Source organism: Schistocerca gregaria, chromosome X (genome assembly GCF_023897955.1).
Source record: "Schistocerca gregaria isolate iqSchGreg1 chromosome X, iqSchGreg1.2, whole genome shotgun sequence".
Classification (NCBI taxonomy): domain Eukaryota; kingdom Metazoa; phylum Arthropoda; class Insecta; order Orthoptera; family Acrididae; genus Schistocerca; species Schistocerca gregaria.
The window spans coordinates 618,093,708-618,121,428 of record NC_064931.1 but is presented as its reverse complement, the minus strand read 5'-3'; the positions used below and the strand labels follow the sequence as shown (position 1 = coordinate 618,121,428).

At 37.7% G+C, this 27,721-nt stretch overlaps 1 protein-coding gene across 7 annotated transcripts in view; it reads right to left on the bottom strand.

Moving 5' to 3' along the window:
• Positions 1-359: 359 nt before the first annotated feature.
• The window catches only part of LOC126297429 (F-box/LRR-repeat protein 2), a 274,474-nt gene continuing 247,112 nt past the window's right edge, over positions 360-27,721 (bottom strand). For all 7 annotated transcript variants that reach the window (XM_049988252.1, XM_049988248.1, XM_049988250.1 and 4 more), the window contains 6 exons: positions 25,436-25,593; positions 24,474-24,613; positions 18,527-18,718; positions 14,963-15,064; positions 7,793-8,005; positions 360-3,300 (listed from right to left, as the gene is read on the bottom strand). In XM_049988252.1, coding sequence (XP_049844209.1) covers positions 3,193-3,300; positions 7,793-8,005; positions 14,963-15,064; positions 18,527-18,718; positions 24,474-24,613; positions 25,436-25,593 — 913 coding nt within the window. In that variant the 3' untranslated portion in view covers positions 360-3,192. The remainder of the gene's footprint in view (positions 3,301-7,792; positions 8,006-14,962; positions 15,065-18,526; positions 18,719-24,473; positions 24,614-25,435; positions 25,594-27,721) is intronic.

Sequence of the window (27,721 nt, the reverse complement as noted above, 5' to 3'; positions counted from 1 at the left end):
TGAAAGATCATTGGCTGTCTTCTCCTTAATTATATATGCATGGTGTCTGTTCTATTGGACATTTCTGAAAGAACTGACACCACATGTATATCTGTATTGATTCCTAATGAGGAGATTTTCAATCAACAGAAATGTCGTAATACATGGGCTTAAATCAGGAACCCCAAGGCATATTTCTAGAGCCAGAATTATGCAAAATAGCCATATTTTGAAGTCTAACAAGTGTCATCAAAATAGACAAATGATGATTTAATCTCTCTTCATCCTCTTCGGGAATCTGTTTTACATTTAAACCACCTCATCTACTCTGTTCCCCAAGTAATGAATATGTATTTGTACAAGTATTAAGAACAAAACAATTTAGTGCAAAAAATGTTTATTATGTATATGATTCAATAAATTTTCATGCTACAACAACATTGAATCTTATGGATTGATTTCACAGTTTTGAGTTTGAGGATTAAACAACCATTATCCATTTATTTTTCTTTTTACATTCACAATACCACAACAACAATATATGACAACTCGTGTTGCACTTTCCAAAAGACTGACCTCAACACAGTTTCCTTACCCGTTTACATGTGTATGTATGGAATGAGTATTGCTGAATGTGTATACTATATCAAAATTAAAAATGGCCATCAAAATAAACCTTTATTCTATGATGCTGACCTCTTATTAATTGTAAATGTTAAAATGGAAAACTAGTAGAACATTGTTTTGTCATACAGATATGACATCCATTTCACTACAATGCATAGTTCCCAATTCAATGCACAGCAACATACTTCACCAAATTTTTAGTACATTATCACTATCTTAGACTACCACAGAAGTTTCACTTTATTCCATTCTTCAAATGATTAAAATAAGAGAATACACAACATACCTTTCCTTGTGCATATCTGGCTGTCAGTATTATTTTTGGTTATATATACACAATACATTTACTAGCAAATAAATTCAAATCTGTTTGGTGGGGTTGCAATTAGCAAAGGTCTACAACATGAAGGCCAACACACGTTATTATTCAGTGGCACTGTGGTAATGTTATATCACTCCATGTAGATTATAATAATGAGGAAAAAAAATGAAGCAAATACTCTGATATAGTACCAACCCTCCTTTTACTACACCAAATAACACAAAACAAAACCAGTGACATTGGTAACAAAGTAGTATATAGCAATTTAAAGTTTAAATGAGTATATAGCTTTCACTAGTGAACAGCAATTTTGTGTTAACATTATTGTATGTAACATGTTCCAAGCACACAGAAATACAACATTCACATGAATATAATTGTTGTTGCCCACCTAGCAGGAAAGAGATGATGCCAGCATCTACAACTCTGAAATAAACTGTTGTCTAAGTACAAGTCTATCACAGAAATTATTATTTATACACCATAAATGATCAGTCAGTTCCTGCTTATTATCAATTACATCAGCTACAGAACTTGGTACAAATACCTCAAAATTTATTTTATGCTATAGGAGGTAGGTGGTTCTGAATACTTTAAAGATACAATTAAGCTGAAAATACAAGGACTTTTACAATTTGCTAAAAATATATATATATATTGTTAACCCTACATGCCAAATGCAATATATCAAATTACAGAGTGCAGAATGTCTACTTATTAACAACTTCACAGTTCAATGTCATTCTTTTGAAAGACACATTACAATTATATACAGCATGTAAAATATTAGTTTCCATATTCTCACTATTTTTCTCGTTGTGTTTGTTTCCTTTATTTCTCCTCTGTAATGAAACAGTACATATCTGAACACAGTGACATATCCAACTTACTAAAACAAAATGAAAGACATATTTAAGTGCAGAAAACAGATTAAACATTGTATTCTGAAATTATATCAGTTCCCATATTGGTAGTTGCTCTTTTTGACATATGAATTATGGAACATCTGAATTTCCTTTGATTTTAAAGCTACATTTAGTAGTGCTACAGGTATCAATACCCCTAAATCAGAGTTCCAAATATACCTCACACTACAAATTATTCTCCCAAACAGTGTGTAATTTCAGATATTCTTGCTAAAGTACATGTAATCGAATTAACATTATAGTAATTTTATATAGTTGCTGTTCTTATAGTTGAAATTGAATTATGTCCCTATTGGCTACAGTAAAATCTCTATACAAATTTGATCACAAAAACAGCTACACAATGTTATTAGCAATACACTGCCACACTAAATTACATATGCAGAATTTTAAATTTAAATGTATTAAAATTATGCGCAGTTGAATACTATGTGTGGTTTACGATGTGACTGAAGTGTAGAAATAAAAATATCAGTTAAAATTATCACCTTCGTTCTCCATGCCCAGTAATTTTTCAGTGTTAATTTGCTTGCGATTATGACTGCAGACATACTAGGTGTTATGGCTACACAACTGTTATTACATTCTTCATTAAAAAATTTCACATATAAGCCTCATTAATCTCTCAAAACTTAACCAAAACTTCTATTCAGAATCACACTGTCAAAGGATTTCCTAAAAAGCGGGTGTACATCACAACTGTAGTCCATCACTATCTTTAATTCTTTGTTACAAAAACTTGACCTTTCTGCTAACCAGTGACTGAGCTCCCAAGGTTATAGTTAAAGTTTTATTTTTAATGTTGCTCATAAATTCTGCTTGTTCCCTTTTATCTGGTATATTCCTGACACCCCTAAGAAAACTTTGCAGATGTGTATTTTACACATAGAAAATAATAGCAGCTACCTGATAGCAATGGCTGACAGAACACAGAAATATCATAAACATCTTTCATATGTCAGATAAGTCCTGCAAAACAGTTCTACTAATTCAATGTCATTAATCAGTCTTTAGATTTATCAACTTAAAACAACATACACAACAATTTTGGGAACATTACAGGTTACAGTGTAAAAATATTTAATAATGTCATCTGCTTATAACACATGCTTCTTGAGACAATGTGTAACCTTGTGCTACTGTACAAAATCATTCTCATCCCTCTATCTGATCCAAGTGGCTTACAGTCCTTCAAATCATTCTAACTGCACATATGCCAGAGGAGTCTGTTCCCCGTGCAAGCGGCAGACACAGATGCAAGGACATATGGAGCCAGTAAGTTCAGTGATGCGAGATGAGATAAGGCGAGGCAGTGTGAGGCATGGCGACAAGAGAACCTCACAGGATGGCACAACAGCGACAGTAACGTTGTCTAGAACCACCTGCTGATGGTGGTGGTGTCACAGGTGCAAAGTACGCATGAACCTTGATGTTTGGAAGGTGGTTCTGTAACCCAGTATACCAATTACAAACCTTATAAAAATGTTATTAAGATACAAATAGGAGGCAAAAACTATGATAAATAGAATCATTCAAAAGGAAAATAATGGAAATAAAAACCAAAACAGGTTGTCTGTCATAGTACATTTAATTTGTAGTAACCACGATAACAAGTAAACAAACTGTTACTATACCATGAAAACAAAAAAATTCCAATAATGTGTGTCATCAAGAGTTATGTCATATTTCCTTAGCTGAACTTCATCTTCTCCCAGAGTTTTGCAATAACTGTATTACTTAAAATACTGAAACAAAAACCTTCGGCGAGTTCTCTCTTGGACTCTCAAAATCTCAATCAGAAAACTCAAATTTTTAGACAGTGCTCATCATATTACTCTGTCTGAAATGAGTTGTTACACCTGAGGTGTTGAATTCATTTCTTCTAAATGTGTGACAACACTTGGTAACAGAAATGAGGGAAAATGTAAATCTCAAGGGCTAGTTGGAGTTTGAACAAATGCTCTCCTGGATGCTATATATGAATGAGTCAGACTTTTATTAAGGTAAAAAATTAGTTTTGAAACCTCTGTTAAATGAAGTCTTTTCAGGGCTATATAATTAACCCGAGCTTTGCAAAGTTTTTACTAGGACAGATGAATTATATTTTTTTCCAGAATACAGAACTCCATGTCAAACCATCCAATAAAAAATACTTTATACAATTCAAATGTGACCTATGTACAACACACAAAATGTATAGCACTTTGAATCACACCATATTCTTCACAGAGCCTAGTATGGTACTTACCTCTACAGAGTTCCAAAGTTTCTCAGGATTGCTGGACTCCAAAATAAATGTTTGTCAGTGTTCACACAAACTGACAGTCCACATATACAGGGTGTTCAAAAAGTCTCTCCGCAGTGTCATACAATTGTTAGCCGCGTGTGCCGTATGCCGCAGTGAATATACCGAAATGAAACTCAGTGAAATACAAGTTATTAATTTCCTGAATATTCATTTTCACTTACAAATTTTCACATTAAATGTTGAAAGTGTCCCCACTGTTGTTGAATACACAGTTCAATTTATATAATCATGCTTCCAAACACAAGCTGCAACATTTCTTCTGTAACAGAAGCAGTAAAAGTGGATATTGCAGTTTTAAATTCATCAATGGATTTTGGACAGTTTCTAAAGACAGTTGCTTTCACTGCAGCCCAGAAGAAAAAGTCAGGCGATCGTGGAGGCCAAAGTCCAAGTGAAATTATGCAATCACCAAAATCATCAGCAAGTAGTGACACCGAAATGTGAGCTGAATGCACGGTTGCACCATCTTGTTGAAAATAACCGTTCAGTATTTCACTTAACACAAGTTCTCCTATGAATGGGTACAGAGTATCACTGCAGTATCATTGTGTGTTTATTGCTTCATTGAAAAATATGGGACCCACAATCTGACATCTAGAAATTGCAATCCAAAACTCCTATTTTCACAGAATGAAATGGTTCCTCATGAATACACAATGGATTTGTGGTACTCTACATACGAGAATTTTGCGAGTTCATGTACCCGTATAAATGAAACCATGCCTCATCAGTGAAAAACATTTCATTAAGAATATCCCTTCCACTGGTGGTCAAGCAGTTCTAGACACTACAGTCTGGAACCGCACGACAGCTATGGTCGCAGGTTCGAATCCTGCCACTGGCATGGATATGTGTGATGTCCTTAGGTTAGTTAGGTTTAAATAGTTCTAAGTTCTAGGGGACTGATGACCTCAGATGTTAAGTCACATAGTGCTCAGAGCCATTTGAACCATTTTATCCCTTCTATTTTGTTGAACAAAATTTTTGAACCATTGACAATAATCTTGCTATGATCAGTATTTCACTTCTTGCATGACTGTCACTTTGTATGGGAAAAGTTCTAATTTTTTCCTTACAGCTGTGTAGGCTGTTCCAATACTAACATGGATTTCCTGTGTGAGTTTTCTTACTGACTTGTTCGGACTCATGGGAATTTTATCAGAAATATCCAGTAGTTTATCCTCAGACAAAATGCTAGAATGACCACTTCTCGGTGCATCTGTCACTAAACCCATACTTCAAAATTTGTTAGTCAAATCTCACACAGTATTGCGAAGTGGGAGTGTTGTCTTCAGGAAAACTGAATTAAATGTTTGCTAAACTGAAACTGTGTATTTACCGCCAGCTCTGAACACTTTTTCAACTAAAAACACACGTTCTTCAATAGTTTGCATTTTAACAGTGACAAAAATGAAACAAATGAATAAAGGAACTAAACTTAAACATTCATGTCAACACGTAACGATACACACCAACGATACTACCAATGCTGGCTGAGATAAATGAAACCGTGGAATGTTGGGAGAGTCCACTTAAAGGGAAGTAACCCAGGCAGGCAAACAATTTAATCATACGGCATGCGTGGCTAACAATCATACGGCACTGCAGAGAGACTTTTTGAACACACCGTAGCATTCTAAGAAAGATATGCTCAGAGATACCACAATATCACTTGAGATCTCAGGAATAGCGACACTTTTTTCCTAAAGTCAGTAATTTTAAGTTTCCTTAACGCATCTTTATCATGGAACAGATAACAGTCACATCAGTGTCTGGCATTAATTAAAGTCTGAACACTGTCCCACACTTACCACAAATGTTATGTTCTGGGAAGGCATTTGTTATGACATGAGCGCTTCTTACCTTCCACACTAGTTAAAATACAAAAGCAGCAATCAAAGACTTCTTGTATTTCTACTTTTCTTCCAGCATTCAGATTATTGTGTTCAATGTATAATGATCAAGCCTATGAACTTTTGTAACCCTAAAAACCCTCTGAGTGCACTCACTGTACCCATCCAAATGCAATTTTGTCTTATTCTTATACAGGGTGGCACAGGGGAACAGGAAATTTTGAACGTTACAGTTGGCAGCACTGTAGCAGATGTTAGAAACTTTGCACAATTGATGTGAACGCATTGCCATTTAGTAATCATGGTGAATTGGACTGGTGTAGAAGGTGCAGTAGCTGTGAGAGCGTTTTACAAAAATGGTAATAGTGCGACTGCCGCGCAGAGAACATTTCGACAGCATTACTAGCTTGGATGTCATGGACGTGTCCCATTTGCGCATTCGATTACAACGTGGGTGTGTAATTTTGAAGAAACAGGATCTACCTTGAAAAAGAAACCTCCAGGTGGCATTCCAACGGTATGTACCCCAGAGAAGATTGCAGCTGCTACAGCTGCAATCGTGAGAAGTCCTCGCCGCTCCGTTCGACAGCATGCATCTTCGCTAGGGATTAAGCGATGAAGCTTACAAAGAATACTGCACAAATTAGACTTCCATTCCTATAAGTTGCAGATTGTGCAAACTTACATGAACGAGACCCAGCGTCACATATGGAATTTAGTAGCCAGATATCAACGAGGATGCGAATTTCCTTGGTAACCTATGGATATCAGACAAAGCCCATTTCAACCTGAACGGATTCGTGAACTAACAGAATTTTCGTTATTGGGCACAGGACAATCCTTGTGAGTTTCACCAGCGACCACTACATAGCGCCAAGGTCACAATATGGTGTGCTGTATCCTGTCATGGTGTTATCGGCCCTTATTTTTTTTGAACGTGAGGATGGTAGTGCAGTGACAGTAACATCTGCTCGATATGTTGAAATGCTTCAAACATTCTTTACACCGAGACTGTATGAGCTTAATCTTAATGTCGAAAACATGTGGTTCTAGCAGGACGGAGCCACGTCACACACTGCTCGACAATCGATGGCAGCAGTTCGTCAATTGTTTAGAAGATGCATTATTTCACGTAACAGTGACATTGCATGGCCTGCAAGATCCCCTGATCTTAGTGTGTGCGACTTCTTCCTGTGGGGATATCTTAAAGGCAAGGTGTACCGTACACGTCTTGCAGCAATCCATGAACTGAAGGAGAACATTGAAAACGAAATCGCTGCCATTCCCAAAGATTTGCTACACCGCACATTCCAGAGTTTTCATAACAGGCTGTTAGAATGTGAACGCCGATTGGGAGCACATCTTTCCAATGTCATCTTTAAAAAGTAAAGAGACACTTTTGGACATTTTGATTGTAAGGACATACTGAATAATGGCATACTGAATACATTCACTTTCATTAATAAATTACTAGTTTTATGAATTTATTCATGGAAATGACGTTAATTCAAAATTTCCCATTTCCCTGCACTATCCTGTATTATGACTAATTTTTACTGCAAGTTACATGACTTTTTACACATGTAGTAAGAAAAATTTAATGTGAGTTTAGATGCTAAGGGAAGTGAATGTTGCAATGACCTGCTTCCTATTTAACTGGGTATATAGTCATATTGATCTCAAAAAATGATATTATATTGTCACCTTTGACAGTATGAAGAACCTTTTCTTCCAATACTATGAAACACAATATTCAAATTAAAAATGTTGTACAAACCCGAAGCCTGCGGATACCAGCACGTGTTATTAATTGGCAATCATAAAGTTCAATTCGTTGAAGATTATGACAAGAAATTAGATGCTCCAGTGATGCATCGGTAATTAGAGGACAATTGTCCAGCTCCAGCACTGTGAGGTTTTCTGCTGCACATGGAGATGTCCCCAAGTGACGAATACCTTCATCTGTTATCAGTTCACAATGAGACAAACTCTGAAAGCAGAAGAGAAGACAGATTTATGTTCCAAAGAAGAGTTCTCTCACACAATATTCAGATTATGGTGGCATTCACAAGTATGTATTATGTTACCTTAAAAGAGACACACTAAAATACCCTCTAACCTACTACAGAATTCGAACTGGTTAAGTTCTTCAGAATCACATATAACAACATAATGGTCATGATGGCCTCTCCAGTCAATATTCCATATCCTATAATTATTGTCCAATTGTGAATGATTCACCCATATGAAGTTATAGCTTGAGTAACAGTATACAGTTTACACCCATTACTCATTAATCATGAGCAGCTACATTGCAACATTTGTTAGTGAAGTATAATGAACATCTCGGCAATGCTCTTGCGCTTAATGACTGACCCCGTAATGAAATACACCATTTTTAACTGCATCTTCTCTATTTCTTCTATTAACCCTGCCTGGTAAGAGTCCCATGCCAATAAGCACTACTCCAGAAGTGACCAAATTAGAAGTTGTAAGCCATTTCTTTCACTGATAAATTACATTTCCTTACAATTTTTCCTATGAAACTCAACATACCAGCTTCCAGTCATCTCATCTCAGAATGGATAAATACATGTCCCATATAATTTTCAAGAGAATCTTATACCATTCTTCCTGCAAAATAGTGGCAAGTTCAGGTAATTATGATGAAGGTGGACAGTAATCGTGCATCCTTCACTCCAAAGTAGACCACAAAGGCTCAATAATATTGAGATCTGGCGATTGTGGTGGCCAGGGGAGATGTGAAAAAAAAAAAAAAAAAAAAAAAAAAAGAAACAGTCCTGGGCAATGCAAGCTGTGTAAACAGGGACCCTGTCATCTTGGAACACAGAACCACCATTGGGGACAAACACTGTACCATGGGGTGGACATAATCAGCTAAAATCATCTTACAGTCCTCAGCAGTAATGCAACCTTCCGAAGTAACCTTAGGGCCATGGAATATGAAGATAGTGCTGCCCAAATCAACACTGAATGCTCACCATCTCTTGGGACATAAACTCAGCCATAAGTTGGTAACAGTGTTAAATAAATCTTATCTGAGCTCCATAGCTCTACTGTCCAGGTTTTATGCCTCTAGCACCAGTTTTCCTGTTATGGGCATTTACATCACTGATGAGTGGTTTTGGAATGCCAGCTCACCCTGCAATTCTGTGTTTATGGAGCTTTTTTCAGTGCGAAATTACGTTCTGCAGTGACTTTTTCAGCTGTTATTCCCTTATTTTTTATAAGAATCTTCAATGGTCATTCATCACCATCACTCAACATACTCTCTCCTCCATATTGTCACTCAGTGAATGATGCTTTTCTGCTTACTCTGTATGCAGTATAAGTCTTAAAGCTGGCACCAACATAAACATGAAACATTTCAACTCCCTCGGTTACAGAAGCACCCACCTCACAAACACCATCCCAAAGCTAAGACAAGCAATGTGCAACACAGAGACCTTAACATTCCAAGAGCAGACCATGATGGGAAAATCAAATTACTTCTCACACAAAGACTTAAAGATAATCATTCCTCCCACAAACCATTAGGGAATGGAACAGGAAAGGGGAGAAGTTATAGTGGTACTGGAGATACCCTTTGATGCATGTCATGAATTTGAGAATGTACGATATCCCTGTCACAACTTCTCAGTCCACAAAAATGGGATCCGCCATTGTTGTCGTTGTGATCTTCAGTCCTGAGACTGGTTTGATGCAGCTCTCCATGCCACTCTATCCTGTGCAAGCTCCTTCATCTCCCAGTACCTACTGCAACCTACATCCTTCTGAATCTGCTTAGTGTATTCATCTCTTGGTCTCCCTCTACGATTTTTACCCTCCACGCTGTCCTCCAATACTAAATTGGTTATCCCTTGATGCCTCAGAACATGTCCTACCAACCGATCCCTTCTTCTGGTCAAGTTGTGCCACAAACTTCTCTTCTCTCCAATCCTATTCAATACTTCCTCATTAGTTATGTGATCTACCCATTTGATCTTCAGCATTCTTCTGTAGCACCACATTTCGAAAACTTCTATTCTCTTCTTGTCCAAACTATTTATCGTCCATGTTTCACTTCCATACATGGCTACACTCCATACAAATACTTTCAGAAACGACTTCCTGATACATAAATCTATATTCGATGTTAACAAATTTCTCTTGTTCAGAAACGCTTTCCTTTCCATTGCCAGTCTACATTTTATATCCTCTCTACTTCGACCATCATCAGTTATTTTGCTCCCCAAATAGCAAAACTCCTTTACTACTTTAAGTGTCTCATTTCCTAATCTAATTCCCTCAGCATCACCCGACTTAATTCGACTACATTCCATTATCCTCGTTTTGTTTTTGTTGATGTTCATCTTATATCCTCCTTTCAAGACACTGTCCATTCCGTTCAACTGCTCTTCCGAGTCCTTTGCTGTCTCTGACAGAATTACAATGTCATCGGCGAACCTCAAAATTTTTATTTCTTCTCCATGAACTTTAATACCTACTCCGAATTTTTCTTTTGTTTCCTTTACTGCTTGCTCAATATACAGATTGAATAACATTGGGGAGAGGCTACAACCCTGTCTCACTCCTTTCCCAACCACTGCTTCCCTTTCATGCCCCTCGACTCTAATAACTGCCATCTGGTTTCTGTACAAATTATAAATAGCCTTTCGCTCCCTGTATTTTACCCCTGCCACCTTTAGAATTTGAAAGAGATTATTCCAGTCAACATTGTCAAAAGCTTTCTCTAAGTCTACAAATGCTAGAAACATAGGTTTGCCTTTCCTTAATCTTTCTTCTAAGATAAGTCATAAGGTCAGTATTGCCTCACGTGTTCCAGTATTTCTACGGAATCCAAACTGATCTTCCCCTAGGTCGGCTTCTACTAGTTTTTCCATTCATCTGTAAAGAATTCGTGTTAGTATTTTGCAGCAGTGGCTTATTAAACTGATTGTTCGGTAATTTTCACATCTGCCAACACCTGGTTTCTTTGGGATTGGAATTATTATATTCTTCTTGAAGTCTGAGGGTATTTCGCCTGTTTCATACATCTTGCTCACCAGATGGTAGACTTTTGTCAGGACTGGCTCTCCCAAGGCCGTCAGTAGTTCCAATGGAATGTTGTCTACTCCGGGGGCCTTGTTTCGACTTAGGTCTTTCAGTGCTCTGTCAAATTCTTCACGCAGTATCGTATCTCCCATTTCATCTTCATCTACATCCTCTTCCATTTCCATAATATTGTCCTCAAGTACATCGCCCTTGTATAAACCTTCTATATACTCCTTCCACCTTTCTGCCTTCCCTTCTTTGCTTAGAACTGGGCTGCCATCTGAGCTCTTGATATTCATACAAGTGGTACTCTTTTCTCCAAAGGTCTCTTTAATTTTCCTGTAGGCAGTATCTGTCTTACCCCTAGTGAGATAAGCTTCTACATCCCTACATTTGTCCTCTAGCCATCCCTGCTTAGCCATTTTGCATTTCCTGTCGATCTCATTTTTGAGACGTTTGTATTCCTTTTTGCCTCCTTCATTTACTGCAGTTTTATATTTTCTCCTTTCATCAATTAAATTCAATATTTCTTCTGTTACCCAAGGATTTCTAGCAGCCCTCGTCTTTGTACCTACTTTATCCTCTGCTGCCTTCACTACTACATCCCTCAGAGCTACCCATTCTTCTTCTACTGTATTTCTCTCCCCCATTCCTGTCAATTTTTCCCTTATGCTCTCCCTGAAACTCTGTACAACCTCTGGTTCTTTCAGTTTATCCTGGTCCCATCTCCTTAAACTTCCACCTTTTTGCAGTTTCTTCAGTTTTAATCTACAGGTCATAACCAATAGGTTGTGGTCAGAGTCCACATCTGCCCCTGGAAATGTCTTACAATTTAATACCTGGTTTCTAAATCTCTGTCTTACCATTATATAATCCATCTGATACCTTTTAGTATCTCCAGGGTTCTTCCATGTATACAACCTTCTTTCATGATTCTTAAACCAAGTGTTAGCTATGATTAAGTTATGGTCTGTGCAAAATTCTACCAGGCGGATTCCTCTTTCATTTCTTAGCCTCAATCCATATTCACCTACTATGTTTCCTTCTCTCCCTTTTCCTACACTTGAATTCCAGTCACCCATGACTATTAAATTTTCGTCTCCCTTCACTATCTGAATTTCTTTTATTTCATCATACATTTCTTCAATTTCTTCATCATCTGCAGAGCTAGTTGGCATATAAACTTGTACTACTGTAGTGGGTGCGGGCTTCGTATCTATCTTGGCCACAATAATGCGTTCACTATGCTGTTTGTAGTAGCTTACCCGCATTCCTATTTTCCTATTCATTATTAAACCCACTCCCGCATTACCCCTATTTGATTTTGTATTTATAACCCTGTATTCGCCTGACCAAAAGTCTTGTTCATCCTGCCACCGAACTTCACTAATTCCCACTATATCTAACTTTAACCTATCCATTTCCCTTGCCATAAAGGCTGGTAATGAACAGCCTTACAGTTAAACTCATCTAACCCACAAGGTGATCATTTAACTGTAAGCAAAAAACATGAAACAACTACATAATCTGTTTAAATTTGCTAGAACATTACCTTAGTGTATGGTGTATTTTAATCAAGAGGACTCCTAAACTCACTTCTGAAGGAACATTCAAGCACATGTCACAGAAGTTTGATAGTCATGTATATGTAGGTAAGTTTCACAAGATAATGCTTGCTCATAAAATACATAAATGCCTTTTTTTGTGTAACTAATTCCATCTTAGCTCAAGTCACGAATGAGCTCAAAAAATGAAGTATTTTTCCATGGATCTGAAGTTTTAGAACACAGCAAAAGCAATTAGTGTGCAAGTAGATTTGCCATGCTATACTACTCATAAAAAGCTCTTGTGTTTCCAGCCAGAAGGTAGACTTTAAATTCCAGCAACTTTTGCTAAGTTTGATTGTCAAGTTCACATGACATCCACTGCCAGGTGCATCCTCAGCTTATAAACTGCACAAATATGTTTTGCACCATCCTCACAATATGCATAATTGATAAAGGTTTCTTCCCACTTTTAAATGAGGACCTGCTTTTTCAAATCTGACCTCATGAAATTGCTACAAACAGCCAGCTATGTAATGGGGCTAAAAGTAAACAATCTTAGTGGACTATGTCTCAAATCATGAACAAGACAGTGCTGCTTGTATATACTGTCCAGAGTGTCAACATGCCTTGAAGGATCACTTCAAACTTAGACCATTTGTGTATCATCAGTTCATGGCAAGAAGGGCTGTCAGCAGAGGGAGTTGCACATCTATTTGAAATATACCTCAGCAACATCAACTACCTTCAACTAGTTTTGTAAGACACAAGACATTGAAGATCTGCCTCATAGTGGAAGTTGCAGTCAGCAACACAAACTGACCGACGCTATGTGTACATTTGCAAATGATCACAGTGGCAACGAATGAGTAACAAACCAAAGCTGTTTCGACTATGCTGCAAAAGTTTTGCTGGGAAGCCCTTATACATTCTCCACCCAACTATTATCCCACACAACATCCCTATGTGATTTTGATATTTTTGGAGCCCTGAAGAAATACATTTGTGGTCACTGATTTGCTTTGGACAAAGAGGTGAGTTACTGGGTACAATCATGGTTCCATCGGAAACCACAAACATTTCTCCAGGAAGGCACTGACCATCTTGCCCACAGTGGGATACATGTATTAACATGTTGTGATTACTTTTGAAATAATAAACAGTTTACTTACTTTTTTCTCACCTCTCTCATTTTCATTTGACTACCCCTTATAGGTATATGTTACAGCTCCCTGCATATCCCTCTTGAAGGGACCTCTAAAATGAGATTGCACTTCTGACAGTGTACACAAGGAATTTAAGCACTCATTCTTCACGAACTATGTAAGTGAATGGAACATGAAGAACAGTGAGGCACAGTAAAGTGGGATGTACCATCTGACATGCATATCACAGTGGTTTGCAGAGTATGAATGTAGATGTAGACAGTCATGTACATAGGAACAAAAGCATAAAATGGTGTTCTACATACACTACCGCCCTCCCTTAAAGGAGTTTGGTTTAGTTACAATAAGTAAAACCTCTACATATTTTTAGTTGTTAACTACACATCAAGAAGTACAAGAGTACAAACTGCATACATCAATTAATTCAGTAAAATAAACTATTGTATATTAAAAAGCATCTAAGTAAAAAAGCTATTAAACATCACTAAATTCCATATGAACAGTTTGTAACAAATAATTTTACTAGCAGCTTAAAGCTATTTGCAGGACAAAGACACAAACCCAGCATCAAGCCTTTCATGGGCAGTGCTCATGCCAGCAGAAACATTCATGTATGACACACAATCTGCCTTTGCAGCTTTACTCCTGGCAGTATCTCTCTCTTACTTTCTAAGCTTCATGGAAGTTCTCCATCTTACAATTCAGGACTAACACTCCTGGAAGAAATGATACCGCAGAGCAATGGCTTAACCACAGGCAAGGGAGTTGTTTTCAGAATAAATCTTTCACTCTGAAGTGGAATGCATGCTGTTTTCAGAGTGAAAGATCCATCCTGGAAACGATCTCCTAGGCCGTGACTAAGCTATTTCTCCACAGTATCATTTATTCCAGGAGTGCTGATCCCCCAATGTATGCAGGAGAATAGAGAGATAAGGGTGGAGTTTAAGCTGTGAAGGCAGGTTGTGAGACAACTGACTGGCTCAGTGGGTACTGGCAATGCCTGTGAAAGGCATGGTTTCAAGGTTGAATAATTGTCTGGCACACAGCTTTAACATGCCAGGAAGTTTCAAAACAATAAACTATCTTGTGTAGAGTGCAGGCATCTTTCTGTAAATCATTTCAATTGTCCTGAAAATTGCTAGTGGATGTTTGCATATTTTTGAATGTGTAGATCTTTCTTACAAGTTTCTCCAAACGAGGACAGCCCATTGCTAGATGTATAAGCGTAGCATCAGTAATAAGAACACATTCTTCTAAATCCATCTTCTCCAACATACGGCAGCTCTAGAGGGAAAAAAATATAATTATTAATGACCTATTGCTAAGGTGTTATGAATACAATTGTACAGTGCTGCACCTAATGTGGACATCTCGAATACTCGATTGATTGTTCTGAAGATTGAAATAAGGTTTTTCAATTAATGCTAGCCTCAAAAGTGGTCAGTGATTTCTTGTGTGCCTATTAATCACAGTTTCTGGGTGAAGAGAGACTATAGGTACCAGAATCATTTGGAAGGAGTGTTGACCTAATTTTAATAGATGTCTAAGGCTACAGAAAATATTACCACAATCATGTAACACTTACTAATGTTTGTAATTAATCTTTTGATCAACAAGGATGACATCTGTGATAAATATAATCTTTAGGCAATTATCAGTGCACAACTAATTTATTTCCATTGCTTTCTGCTTTACTCCCAGACCCATTATATGGTCTTTACATAGATTTACAGGATGAATTGCAGGCAGTTTTCATTCTCACATTTCCTTCGATTAATGGTTATTTTTGGAAACTGTCTAACTATGAACATTAATGTATGTTAAATTATTTTACTCTTACATTTGAGATCTTTCAGCTTCCTCCAAGTAATCATAAATTAATACAGTGCCCATACCTTTAAAAATGACAGAGGTTTTGTAGTTCCACAATTAGGAAGTACAGCTGTTTTAAATATTTTCTCATGTTTGTTTCTATTGGCTGTGCTAGGAGCTGCATCTCCTGAAAGTAGATACTGCTAAACCCATCTGTCTCTTCACTACTTTAACATTTCTCTTATTGGTAATTTTTTACTTCATTGCATTTTTATATTCTGTATGGAGGAGTATTAAAACATACTGAAATAGTGTATGAAAATAAAATATAATTATTATAAAATATCCTGTATCATATTCACTATCAACATTTGATAAGAAAAATACATTTAAAGAATTAATGAGATCTAGCCCATTTCATCATTGCAAATTTTATAATTTTGCAGAAATTCTTTAACTATTGTGCCAATAATGACTGAGGTAGTCACCATCCGACATTTATAAAAATGTATGTTCAAGCTGCTATTTGTTAAATTCATCTTGAAATTATCTATAGTAAAAACATTACAAAGGTAAAATAGTCCCCTATTCAGGTATCTCTGCAAGGACAGCTAAGAATAAAAATAAATCTGTCATTCTGTGGGTCGGAGCATGTTAAATCCCAAAGAAAACTGATAGGTTAATGTGAGATATAATGAGAATTAAGTATGGCAGAAGTATGAACAGGAATGCAGATGAGATGCTATGAACAGCATACTGAAGGCAGTATCACAGCAATGACAGAGACAAAGCCAACACCCAGCACTGTAATACAAGTTCACAAACCTACTAGGTCTTACAAGGATGAAGAGATTGAAAGAATATATGATGAGATAAAAGAAATTATTTAGATGGTTAACAGAAATTGTAACATTGCAAATGAAGTTCCACATACTATTTTTCTACTCCTCTGAAATGTTCCATATACCCAAAACAGCCAAAATTCCATTTACATAGTATTTTACAAAAACTTATTATTCATGGTATAGCTTCCGGTATGCTGATACTAGTGGCAAATTTAGTTTTGTTTGAAACCTTGCTAGTTACAAGAAATTGGTAACTTGAATGTTGAACGCTAGCATGCAAACGTGCATGTATTGGGCTGTACAGGAGCCAGATGTCAGTTTGTGGAATGGAGTTCTATGCCTATTGCACTTGACCAGTCAATATAGAGACAGTTAATGCTGTTTGTGGATGATGTCCCATACGTGCTCCAGTGGAGACAGATCTGGTGATTGGGTAGGCCAAGGCAAAACATTTCAACACTTTGTGGAGCATGTTGAATTACATGTGGGTGAGAGTTATCCTGTTGGAAAACACTCCCTGGAATGCTGTTCATGAATGGCAGCTCAACAGGTCCAATCACCAGATCAATGTACAAATTTACAGTCTGGGTGTGTGGGTTAAACAAGAGTGCTCCTGTTGTCATATGAAATTGCAACACAGTCCATAGCTCCAAATGTAGGTCTAGTGTGTCTAGCGCCCAGAGAGGTTGGTTGCAGACCTCAACTGACCTCCAGCAAACCAACACACAGCCATCATGGAGCCAGAACCAGTTTTCATCAGAAAACACAACAGAGCTCCAGCTTACCCTCCAGTGAGCTGTCACTTTGAGACCTCCGAAATTGCAAATGGCATTGGTTTGGGGTCAATGGAATGTACTCTACAGGGTGTCTGGCTCGACGTTCTCCTTAAAGTAACTGATTCGTAAACAATTTGTTGTGCCACTGTGCTACCAACTACTGCTCAGATTGCTGTTGCAGATCCAGTATGATGCACCAGAGCCATATGTCAAACATGATGGTATTCCATCTTGGTAGTGCCATGTGGCCACCCATAGCCCTGTCTTCTAGTGACTGTACATTCTTATGACCGTCGCTGCCAGCAATCTTGTACAGTGGTTACATTCCTGCCAAGCCTTTCTGCAATATTACAGAAAGAACATCAAGCTTCTTGTAGCCCTATTACACGCTCTCGATCAAACACAGTGAGGTGTTGATAACGGCATCTTTGTCACCTTAAAGGTATTCTTGTCTAGCATTAATTCACCATATCTAAAATCTTGTGTGAGCAGAAAAGTAATTTATAAACTGACACAGCCTGGAGAAATATGTTGTACAGTGTCTCCATTATTTTCAGAAGGGTTCTGGTGACCCCATGTTGTGGTACTGAAGCACATGCACAATGTTTGTGCACCTAAAATCTGGTCCGAGGTATAAAATTAGTTTTACATTATTTCAATTTCACGTAAAATTTTACTGGCCCATGAAGTTCTTTTGATATGAATGACAGTCACAGTGAGAGAAGACAGTAATAGTAGGATAGAATGAAGAAACTGTGGCTGTGAAACAAGGGAGAGGGACAGTTAGTGAGACATAAAGAGATAATGACTGTGAGTTGGGCTGAATGAGTGAGAATGGGAAAAGGGGAGTAGAGGGGTACGAGTGACTTACAGCGATGGAGCAGTGGGTGTGAGCACGTTATACTTAGGTGAGTTGCATATTAAAAAAGACTGAATATGTGCATTATGTACACAAGCCAAAATTTTTAAAAGCACTAACGAAGGTAGAACAGGGCAGCTGGTACCACACTTTGCAGTCAGAGTCTTTTAAAAAGAAGCGTATTTGCCTTTTTTGTGCTCTGATAAGATCATTTTTCTGCATATGTGAGTGTTTCATCACAATATATGTTCCTATACTGTTATAAAATGTCTCTCAGCATAGTGACTGTTTGTCTTATCTAGTTGAGTTTTTGTTCTGTGGATTACTCACTACAAAATTTAACATCAATCACTCACTATTTTTCTGAAATCCTGTCTCTCTTCTCTGCATTTCATTATTGTTTTTATTTCTTTTTTCTAAAATTAAAAATAAGCTTTATCAAGCTGTAACTTACCCTTGCCAAGGCTTGAAATCCAGCATCAGTGAACTGTGAACAGCTGGATACTTCAAGTGTACTGAGTTGAGGGCACTGTGTTGCCAAGACAACAAGAGATGCATCTGTTAAATGAGAACATCCTGACAAACACACATAGTGCAGTTTGGGACAGTTTTCTGCTAACTGCACTACTGCTTCATCTTGCAGATTCTGTAATAAGAAAATGTCAAAAATTCAATGAACTTTGTTTCCAGTGTAATAAATGAACACATTTTGAATTATTACACTTGCTATCAAATTCACATCATAAATCTTTTCTTTTATTGTGTCAGGTTAACTCAAATAGTGTGTGGGATAATTTAGGCCATGGAGAACAGAGGTTGTATTGCTGATATATAGACTTCAGGTGGTACATAAAATGACAGTTTTTTTAGTTAAGTCAGAATGTAATACGCAACTAACTCTTAGGTGCCAAAATTTCACTTAGGTAAGCACTGGCATGCAGAATTGTAGACTTAAATTTTACATTAAATATTAAAACAGGAAGAAGTAGAAGTGAACTTACTGAACAAATACAAATAGATACAATTGTACTATTGGAAGGAATGAGAGAGGGAGGGAGGGGCTCTTACAAACACTAACTGTATTAATTCAGGTGCAATATTTTTTTAAAAGAGTCATCAAAAATGGTGTGTATTGGTTGTCGTGGAGTAGTATCAGGTCGTATGGGTTGAGGGTGAGGAGGTGGGAGGCAGGGAGACGGACTGGAGGTGAGTGGCTAGCAACCTACAGGGAGGCAGCTGGTTTGCTGGCTAGGAAAGTGGGAGGGAGGAGTTGCAGATATATGGGCTTGGCATGTAATGCAGAATTGTAGGGTCTTGTGGAGATGTGTGTGTGTGTGTGTGTGTGTGTGTGTGTGTGTGTGTGTGTGTGTGTGTGTGTCAAGACTCACAAACAGTGACATCCCTATCAAACAAGCAGTGAACGTGCTACTTTAAAAACTGAAAAACAATGTATGTATGTATGTATGTATGTATGTATGTATGGATGGAGCTTCAAATAACCTTGAATTAACAAGTCAGAAAAATAACATGTTTGCATTATGTTTTTATTTAATTTAGTATGAACTATGACCTTAAATATTATTCTATTACGTTTTGGGATTTCAGCTGGATCATGTTGACTTCTTTTCACAATACTTCAGCTGGTACCTGTCCAGCCATCTTCAGCTGAGTGTCTGCCACTGGAGACTGCAAGTTCATGGCATTGGCTTTATAGCAAAAATTGGTGGGAAAATGCAGGTGCATTGGCGGCCATACAGGAGTGTCCTCTATTAAAATCCACACCCCCCTGCAAATAATGTTCCACTTGTGGTGCGCAGGCGCATGCATAAAGATCAAACTACATGTCTCTCCTCTGTCGGAATGCATGCTCGCATCAATAAGAACAAATGTCAGATGTAGTCAGACGTGTCATTAGGAATAAAATGTTTTCTCTCAGAAGAAGTTAAAGAGATCACTGGGTCCCATGCCTTGCTCAGTTGGAAGCCACCAACACACTTCATAAGATTTTGTGCTGGAAGTATTTCCACAGACTCTTTAATTACAGGATCCTAAAAGGATCTCACCAGTGCCAAGATTTTTGTGGTAGAATAATCAATAGTGTGTCCTTTGGTAATACAGTGCTCAGCTACGGTTGACACACTGCTGTGAAAGGCAAGTGTGGTACTGATGTTCAATGCACCTTTCATTGAAATTCATTCGTCTGATCTATGTAAGTTTTGCCAATAAAGCACACTCCTGTTAGGGTCGCCAATGCGCATGTGATTCCATGACAATTTTTGCTATAGAGCCAACACTGTGAACTAGCAGTCTCCAGTGATAGACACTCACCTGAAGCTGGCTGAACAGCTGCCAGACGAAATATTGTGGCAAGAAGTCAACATGATCTGGCTGCAATCCTAAAACCTCATAGAATATTCAGTATGCTGAGAAAACTTCAAGAATCACACCATAAAGGTTTTGCAAAAATTCTGCAACAGATGTATCAAAATAATCTTTATCTTTTCAAATTTTTGAATATTCTACTAAAGGAGTAGATCACAATTTTTTCTTATAGACTAATCCTTGTTCAAAAGCTACACGACACATTTAATCATTTGCATCACTGATTTTAAATCACAAAACACTTCTTTTATTGCTAACAGAGTAGTAACTTTCCAAAGAATACAAAAACAACAGCACATGGGTTAAAGCTTACTCTTATTGGAATGTATATTAACATGCAGGTAATTATATTCATTCCTTGTGAAAAGTAAATAAAAAGATTCAAACACAAAACGTGGAGGTAATTTGGTCATGAATGACATGTTTACGTTGCTTCCTTAAATTTGAAGAACAATGGCAAAATATTATAATGTATCTATAACAACATTTGTCTTTCGTATGCAGTGCTTGTAACATTGTATTCGAGTCCTGGCTGAGTAATCCACGTTCTTTTAGCATTAGGTAAATGGCAAATGCCTGAACAGTTTTCCCTGCAAGTTACTTTCTGTTTCATGGCACTACAATATTATTCTGTATGGCACAGGTGAAATCTGTATTGCATATGTACAGAGAAATTCATTTTAAAATCATAAATTGAAAGATGTGTCAATCCAAAGGTAGGCAGAAACTGTATGACTAATTAAATAGCAAAGCATAATAAAGTACAGATAACACCAGATGACAGGGAGGGAGAGAGGGAGGGAGAGAGGGAAGGAGGGGAGAGAGAGAGAGAGAGAGAGAGAGAGAGAGAGAGAGAGAGAGAGAGAGAGAGAGAGAGAGAGAAGAGCAATGAAAGGAGAATGTGAAAAGTAAGAGGTTCCTGTTAACTGAAATAGCAAGTTAAGAGCAAATCATGTATTCACAAAATACTTTAAAGTAATGCACTTTAGCAAATTATGTTGTTTGGAAGACATTGTGCCCCCTGATGTACTATAAACAAATGCTTCAAATTCTGAAAGGAAGAAGACTGAAATGAAAGTATTCCCCATATCTAGTCAAAACCTTAAGGCAAGTTTCTGTAAGTTATTGCTAACTATAAATTTACCAAAAAAGAGTGTTAAATTAGACTGGAGGATGAAGCGTGCAACCATTTGCCAGTGTTAATTCAATGAAAAGAATGCTGTCCCATTCCATGAAGTGATAAGGAGCTATCTAGAACTAAGGAAACTGCAGTTGCAGTTATCAAATAGAGGTAGTTATTTGTCTCCCACTCTTGGATGTACAAGATCTGAGAAATTAGTTCCAGATGTATGACCAGATCTAGGTATCCAATGTACACATTATTTCAGCAGCTGACCTCATTAGGTGAGCCTATTAACTAATTGCTAATGGATGGTTACAGGTCTTTACATACATATTTGTGTTCATTTGCACATCCAACAGTGCCACAACAAGTAACCACTGGAGCTCCAGCTGCTCAAGGAATCTGTCACTGTTTCTGGGAACGTCTTTGTACCTTTTAATTAAAAAGCAAAAAGAGTTACTCAGGATGATAAAAGCTCTGTGGCTGCTCATCAGCAGTCAGTTCATCAGCACACAACATGATGCCAAAACACTGTGCTGGTGGACACAAATATCCAGCTATATACCCATGAACTAATATTAGCTCTATGCCAGTAGAAACTGGAAACAAATTCTTGATCTGTCATTCAAATACCTCATTTTAATCACTAAGGTTTCTGTAGTTTGTAAATAACAGAACCCCAAAATAATAATCTTTTATCATACAACAGCTCTACAAAACTCTGGAATATAATTTTTAAGTAGTTCTTAAAATTTCTACAATTTGAAACAACTAACATTTGGTGGAGGGAGAACTTGTCAGACACACCATATGTGGTATTTCAGACTGGGGTTTTCAAAAGTCCATAAATACTTGGCCAGGCACTTAGTCACTCTACAGTTGACACTCTTAAATCAAGCACATTCCAGACATATTTGCAATAAAATGCATGTAACAAGTACTGATGATCTGTACACCAATACTGTACACTGTCTGTTTTGATGGAACAAAGTTTTGATGCAGAGGTTCCTTGTAACCAGAACAAGCTTTAATAAAAAAGTTGACATCCAATGACCCTCATGAACTAATGAAATGGTACTTGTAACCTTGAACATGTTCGAAAGCTGTAGCGAGCTCCACTCTATTAGCAACATTCAAAAAGAAATAAGCAAGAGGCTGTTAAATGAAAACTTCTGAAGGGATTGTAATGGTATTGCCAACAGAAGAAGGTGGATCTATAATAGTGCTGTGCCCCTAACTGGCTAATAAAGGAACATGGGCACACACTCAGATGAAAAGAGACTGAGGACGTGCACGTGTCAACAGTCTACTACACGGAGTAGCACTGAAATGGAAAATGGAGAGCAAAGGTATGTAGTGTGTTTGCTTACAGCAGAAGGAGTGCAGGGAACAGCAATTCATCAAAGAATGACAAGTGTACAGAGAACACTGAATATCTGTTGCAATTCACTCAACAATCCTACCTCTGTGGCAATGGCTGACACTAACTCACTGGTCTTCAATGATAAGGACATCCATCTGCTGGAAAATGGTATCATTTATACAGTGAGATGTTCAGGACCATGCATCATCAGCCAATGACATCCGCCATTCCTTGAGTCACTTGTCCACACCTTGACCCTTGCAACAAGTATGCTGTTTTGTTCATACAATTGTGTCCTCCTTTGATTAATTTCTGTTCCTGGCACTCCTTCAGCTAACACAAAATGCACTACACTCCATTGCTCTTCTTTTGTAGCCTCTATTTCACCATTTTCAGCACTACTGAGTGCAGTGGACAGTTAAATGTTTGCACATGCTCACTCTGTTATAAGGTGGGTGTGGGCCAGTGTCCCTCCACTCTTCTGCAGTAAGCATCTTTGAAACCCATTGTGCACACAACTTGTGATCTCCTATGATTTCATGAACAACTTTTTGAGAAACTTCAAAACACCGTTTGTGCAGATCATCACTGGTCACACATCAATCAGAATGAATATGCTCTTCAAGTTTTTGCACTAGTTCATCAGTCACTATGAATGGGTGTCCACTTCTCGCATCATCACGAATTTCCGGTCTTCCGAAAGTGAAATTCCATACCCATTTTATCACATGTTGCTGTGACATAACCTCCCCTCAATACACTGACAAGATTTCCCCACAAGTCACACTGCCACTCGGGCCCTTGGCATTCAAGTAGCATTTAGTGTGTAGAGTGTTACCACTCATTCATTTTAGTGTGTGTAACCAGACACAAGAGTGGTGCCAACAGTAAAAACTTCAATTCCCTGGTAACCTTAGTTTCCAGATATCCTTTGTAGATGGTTACAGTAACTGTGAGAGGAGTGTCAAGTCAAGTCAACAACACCTAACTCTGACTACATTCATTGTTTGTGAATTGCCAAGTCCCTGCTCCTCATACTATTCAGAAGGGAATGGGAAATGAAAAAAATATGAGTAAGTTTTCTTTTTACTTCATGGTTTTACTTCCATATGTAGTGCTCTGTACAGTTTAGCTACACTTCTGGATAGAAAACAATTGATACCAATGACAAACAAAGTAAAAATTTTATAAAGCATTGTCTTGAACAGGAAGACCATCTGATGTGACTGCTTGAATACTGAAGAATGTTATAAGCTCTTTGCGTATAGCTGCTTGTGTATTTCTGGGTTCTTTTCGAAATTCTAGATACAGTTTAAATCTCTTGCAAGAGACAGAAACAAAATTATCTCTAGTCACAATCACCTTCAGCTGTGATCAGGAAATGCTTTCAGTTCTACATAATTCTTTTTAAAAAAAAAACTGTTTCCTACTACAGTTTAAAAATGTACATTAATTACGAAAGAATAAGGATTAACTTTACTAGATGAAAATAATAACATGGTTAAATCCAGTTAACACCTGCAATAAACATACCGTGCAACCAAAAAGGTTGATGACCTCAAGATTACGACAATGACTGGCGAGGCATGCAACTGCTTTGTCTGTCATGAGAAGGCAGCCCTTTGACACAAAGCTACGAAGGTGCGGGCATCCACGTGCCAGAGCTTCCACACCTGATAAACATATGTGTACATTAAGAACATCACTTTATCCATGCATTACCTTTCTGAGAACTTTTTTCCTTCAACATCTATTTTATATGAATCAGAAAACCACTACTGACATGCAATACAAGTTAAAATGGCCATTGAAAACATGATAAAGTTTATCACTACTACTCACATTGCACCTCTCTGACAACTAATATGAATGGATTTTCAGAGAAGGAAAAATAAATAGATAAAGAGTCTGTCTCATTCATTGATACCAGATTTCATGTATTAAACATTTATAATGCTCAAATTTTATTTTTCTTTGCTTCTCTTATCCATTAAAAAAACTAATCAAGTGCGAACAACTTAATTCAAAAATAATTTTGCCAATGAACCTACCCTGAAAAAAACAATAAGATTATGATCCTGGAATTTACCATGAACCCTAATTCAAAACTTAAAAGACAAAACAGTTACATTATTAACTTAAAGTATGAAATAAAATGTGGATGTAAGCATGTGTAAATTTCAGTCAATAAAATCAAGTTACAAGTGCAACTCATTCATTGAATAATTAATTACATTTAAGGCATGTACAGACAGCAGAGAAAAAGTTCTAATAATCTGTAGAATGGAGATGGATGGAGGCTCACAGGAAAGTAATAGCAGTAAGAAAGATTTGATTGCCATTGTTATGTAGTCCATCACACAAAGTAACAAAACGTGTGCAATATTACAGTAATTCACCATGCTTAGTATTAGTTAAAGCTCATGGTGAGAAATGATCAATGCATATAGTGTAACAATCTTCAAAATTATTTTCCTTGTATTCAACACACATACCATTTTCTGAAATCTGCTCACACCATGATATATTTATGTGAGTAAGGTTGCGACAACCTTCAGCAAGGCTTTTGAGTGATTCATCTGTAATATTTGCACAGGAACTCAAATCGAGGCGCTGGAGCTTTCCACAGTTTCTACTCAAAGAAAAGCAAGTGCTGCAGACAAACAAGAAGAAATCTGATTAGTCCTAGTACTTGAAAGGATGCGGTTATCACTGTCATCATCTCAGTTTATATATAATGAATAATTGATACAAAATTTCAAGTTTTATTCATATAAAAAAAGGTAGTGAAGATGCAATTTTCTACTGCTGAATCAGTTAATGCTAAAGTTACATACAATATACTGCTACTGAACTCCTGGGCACTGTGTCTCATTCTGCAACTTTACCAAAAACTTAAATTTACATTCATGCATGCAAGCATTGATTTTAACTTATATTATTGACATAGTTTTCCACCTTAGGTAACTCTAAATACAAAAATTTCAAGTAAACACTCATTACTCTTCTATTACTTCAAATAATTTTTAATTATTCCTTCTCTGGGAACATGAATATTGCCTGCAGATTATTTATCTTGGCTGTTTTCAGGTAAACTCATGATTGTGACAATCCAACTTCATCAAATGGCAAATAGAATAATGAAATTAGAACGTGTTCTGAGCACCAATAATAATTGGTTTTCAGCAAACACATACATTATTTTCTTAAGAATGAAATGTCATGCTCATTGGTCATACAGGAAACCTTCCAGCCTCCCAAAACCTCATACCACTTGTCTGGTTCATGTTCACTGATAGTGTCTCCATGATATGGACCCAGGGCCAAGGCATCATATCCTCGTTCATCCATAAACTCAACACCTTCTCTTCTCACCACTTAATCTGGTCTTCCTCAGCCCAACGGGCCACCTTCCTGGATGTAGACCTTCACCACTCTGATGGCTGCATCCATTCTTCTGTCCATATCAAGCCCACTAACCACCAACAATACATGCATTTTGACAGCTGTCACCCCCTCCATACCAAAAAACTTCTCTTATTTAGCCTGGGCACCTATGGAAGGTGTATTTGCAGTGACAAGAATTCCCTAGCCCAGTACACTGCCTGTCTTGCATAGGCCTCCACAAATTGGTACTACCCCCCAAAACCTAGCCTGCAAACAGATTTCCCACACCATATCCTCACACACCATAATCTAGCCACCACCCTGAAGAACTTCACCAGATCTTCGACTATCTATCACCACCCTGGAAATGAGGGGACAGCCTACCCATAATACTTCCCATCCCTTCTGAAGTGGTATTCCGCTTCCCACCTAACCTACATAACATCAGGGTCCATCCCTATACCACTCTCATTACCAACTCCTCGTCAGTGGGGTGATATCACTGTGGAAGACATAGGTGCAATCCTGCCCGATTCACTTCCCTGGCCCATGCTATAGTAGTCATGTCACAGGCTTACCCTATCTAGTCAGAGGTAGGGGCACCTGTGAAAGTGGCCATGTCATATATACCATCTCTGCTGCCATTTCTGCAGAGTGCCCATGACGACCAACCAGCTGTCCACCAGAAGGAATGGCCACCAAAAAGCTGTGGCCAAGGACCAAGTTGATCATCCCGTGGAAAAACATGTTGTTGAGCACAATATGTCTGAATTCATGGGTTGCTTCACAACTCGTGCTATCTCAAGCCTCCCCTCCAGCACCAACTTTTCTGAACTACATAAATATAAGTTATCTTTGCAACAAACCTCTCACTCCCATAATTCTCCTGGCCTCAATCTCTACTAATCCATTACATCTGCACTCTCTATCCAACAGTTGCCTTTTCTCTATCCTGTCACCCCCCTCCTAATCCATGCCTCAACATCAACAATATTGTGTGTCACATGAACACTCTGGTTCACAACGACCAAGTGTCACATGCATAGCCAAGGCACATATTGCCACTTCCTATCTCTACCGCATTCCTAGCCTGCACATCTGCGGCATCCCTCCAAGCCACCAGTAACTCCTCTGAAACCCTCTGCCCACCCCACCTGACTCTACCCCTCACTACAGTCCACCTGCTGAACTGCAATACTGGCATTCAATGAGTGGTTTCCTTCATTCCTAAGTTCTTCAACATGCAGATTTAGATTGGTGCTATCCCTTTGTTCTGTAGTTTTGTCAGCACAGATACTATTGTGACAAGAGAAAAAAGGACTTTCTAACAGTCTATAAGCCCCATAAAGAGTGATAACTAGTATTTTTTGCTCTTTTTTACAAAATCACTGACA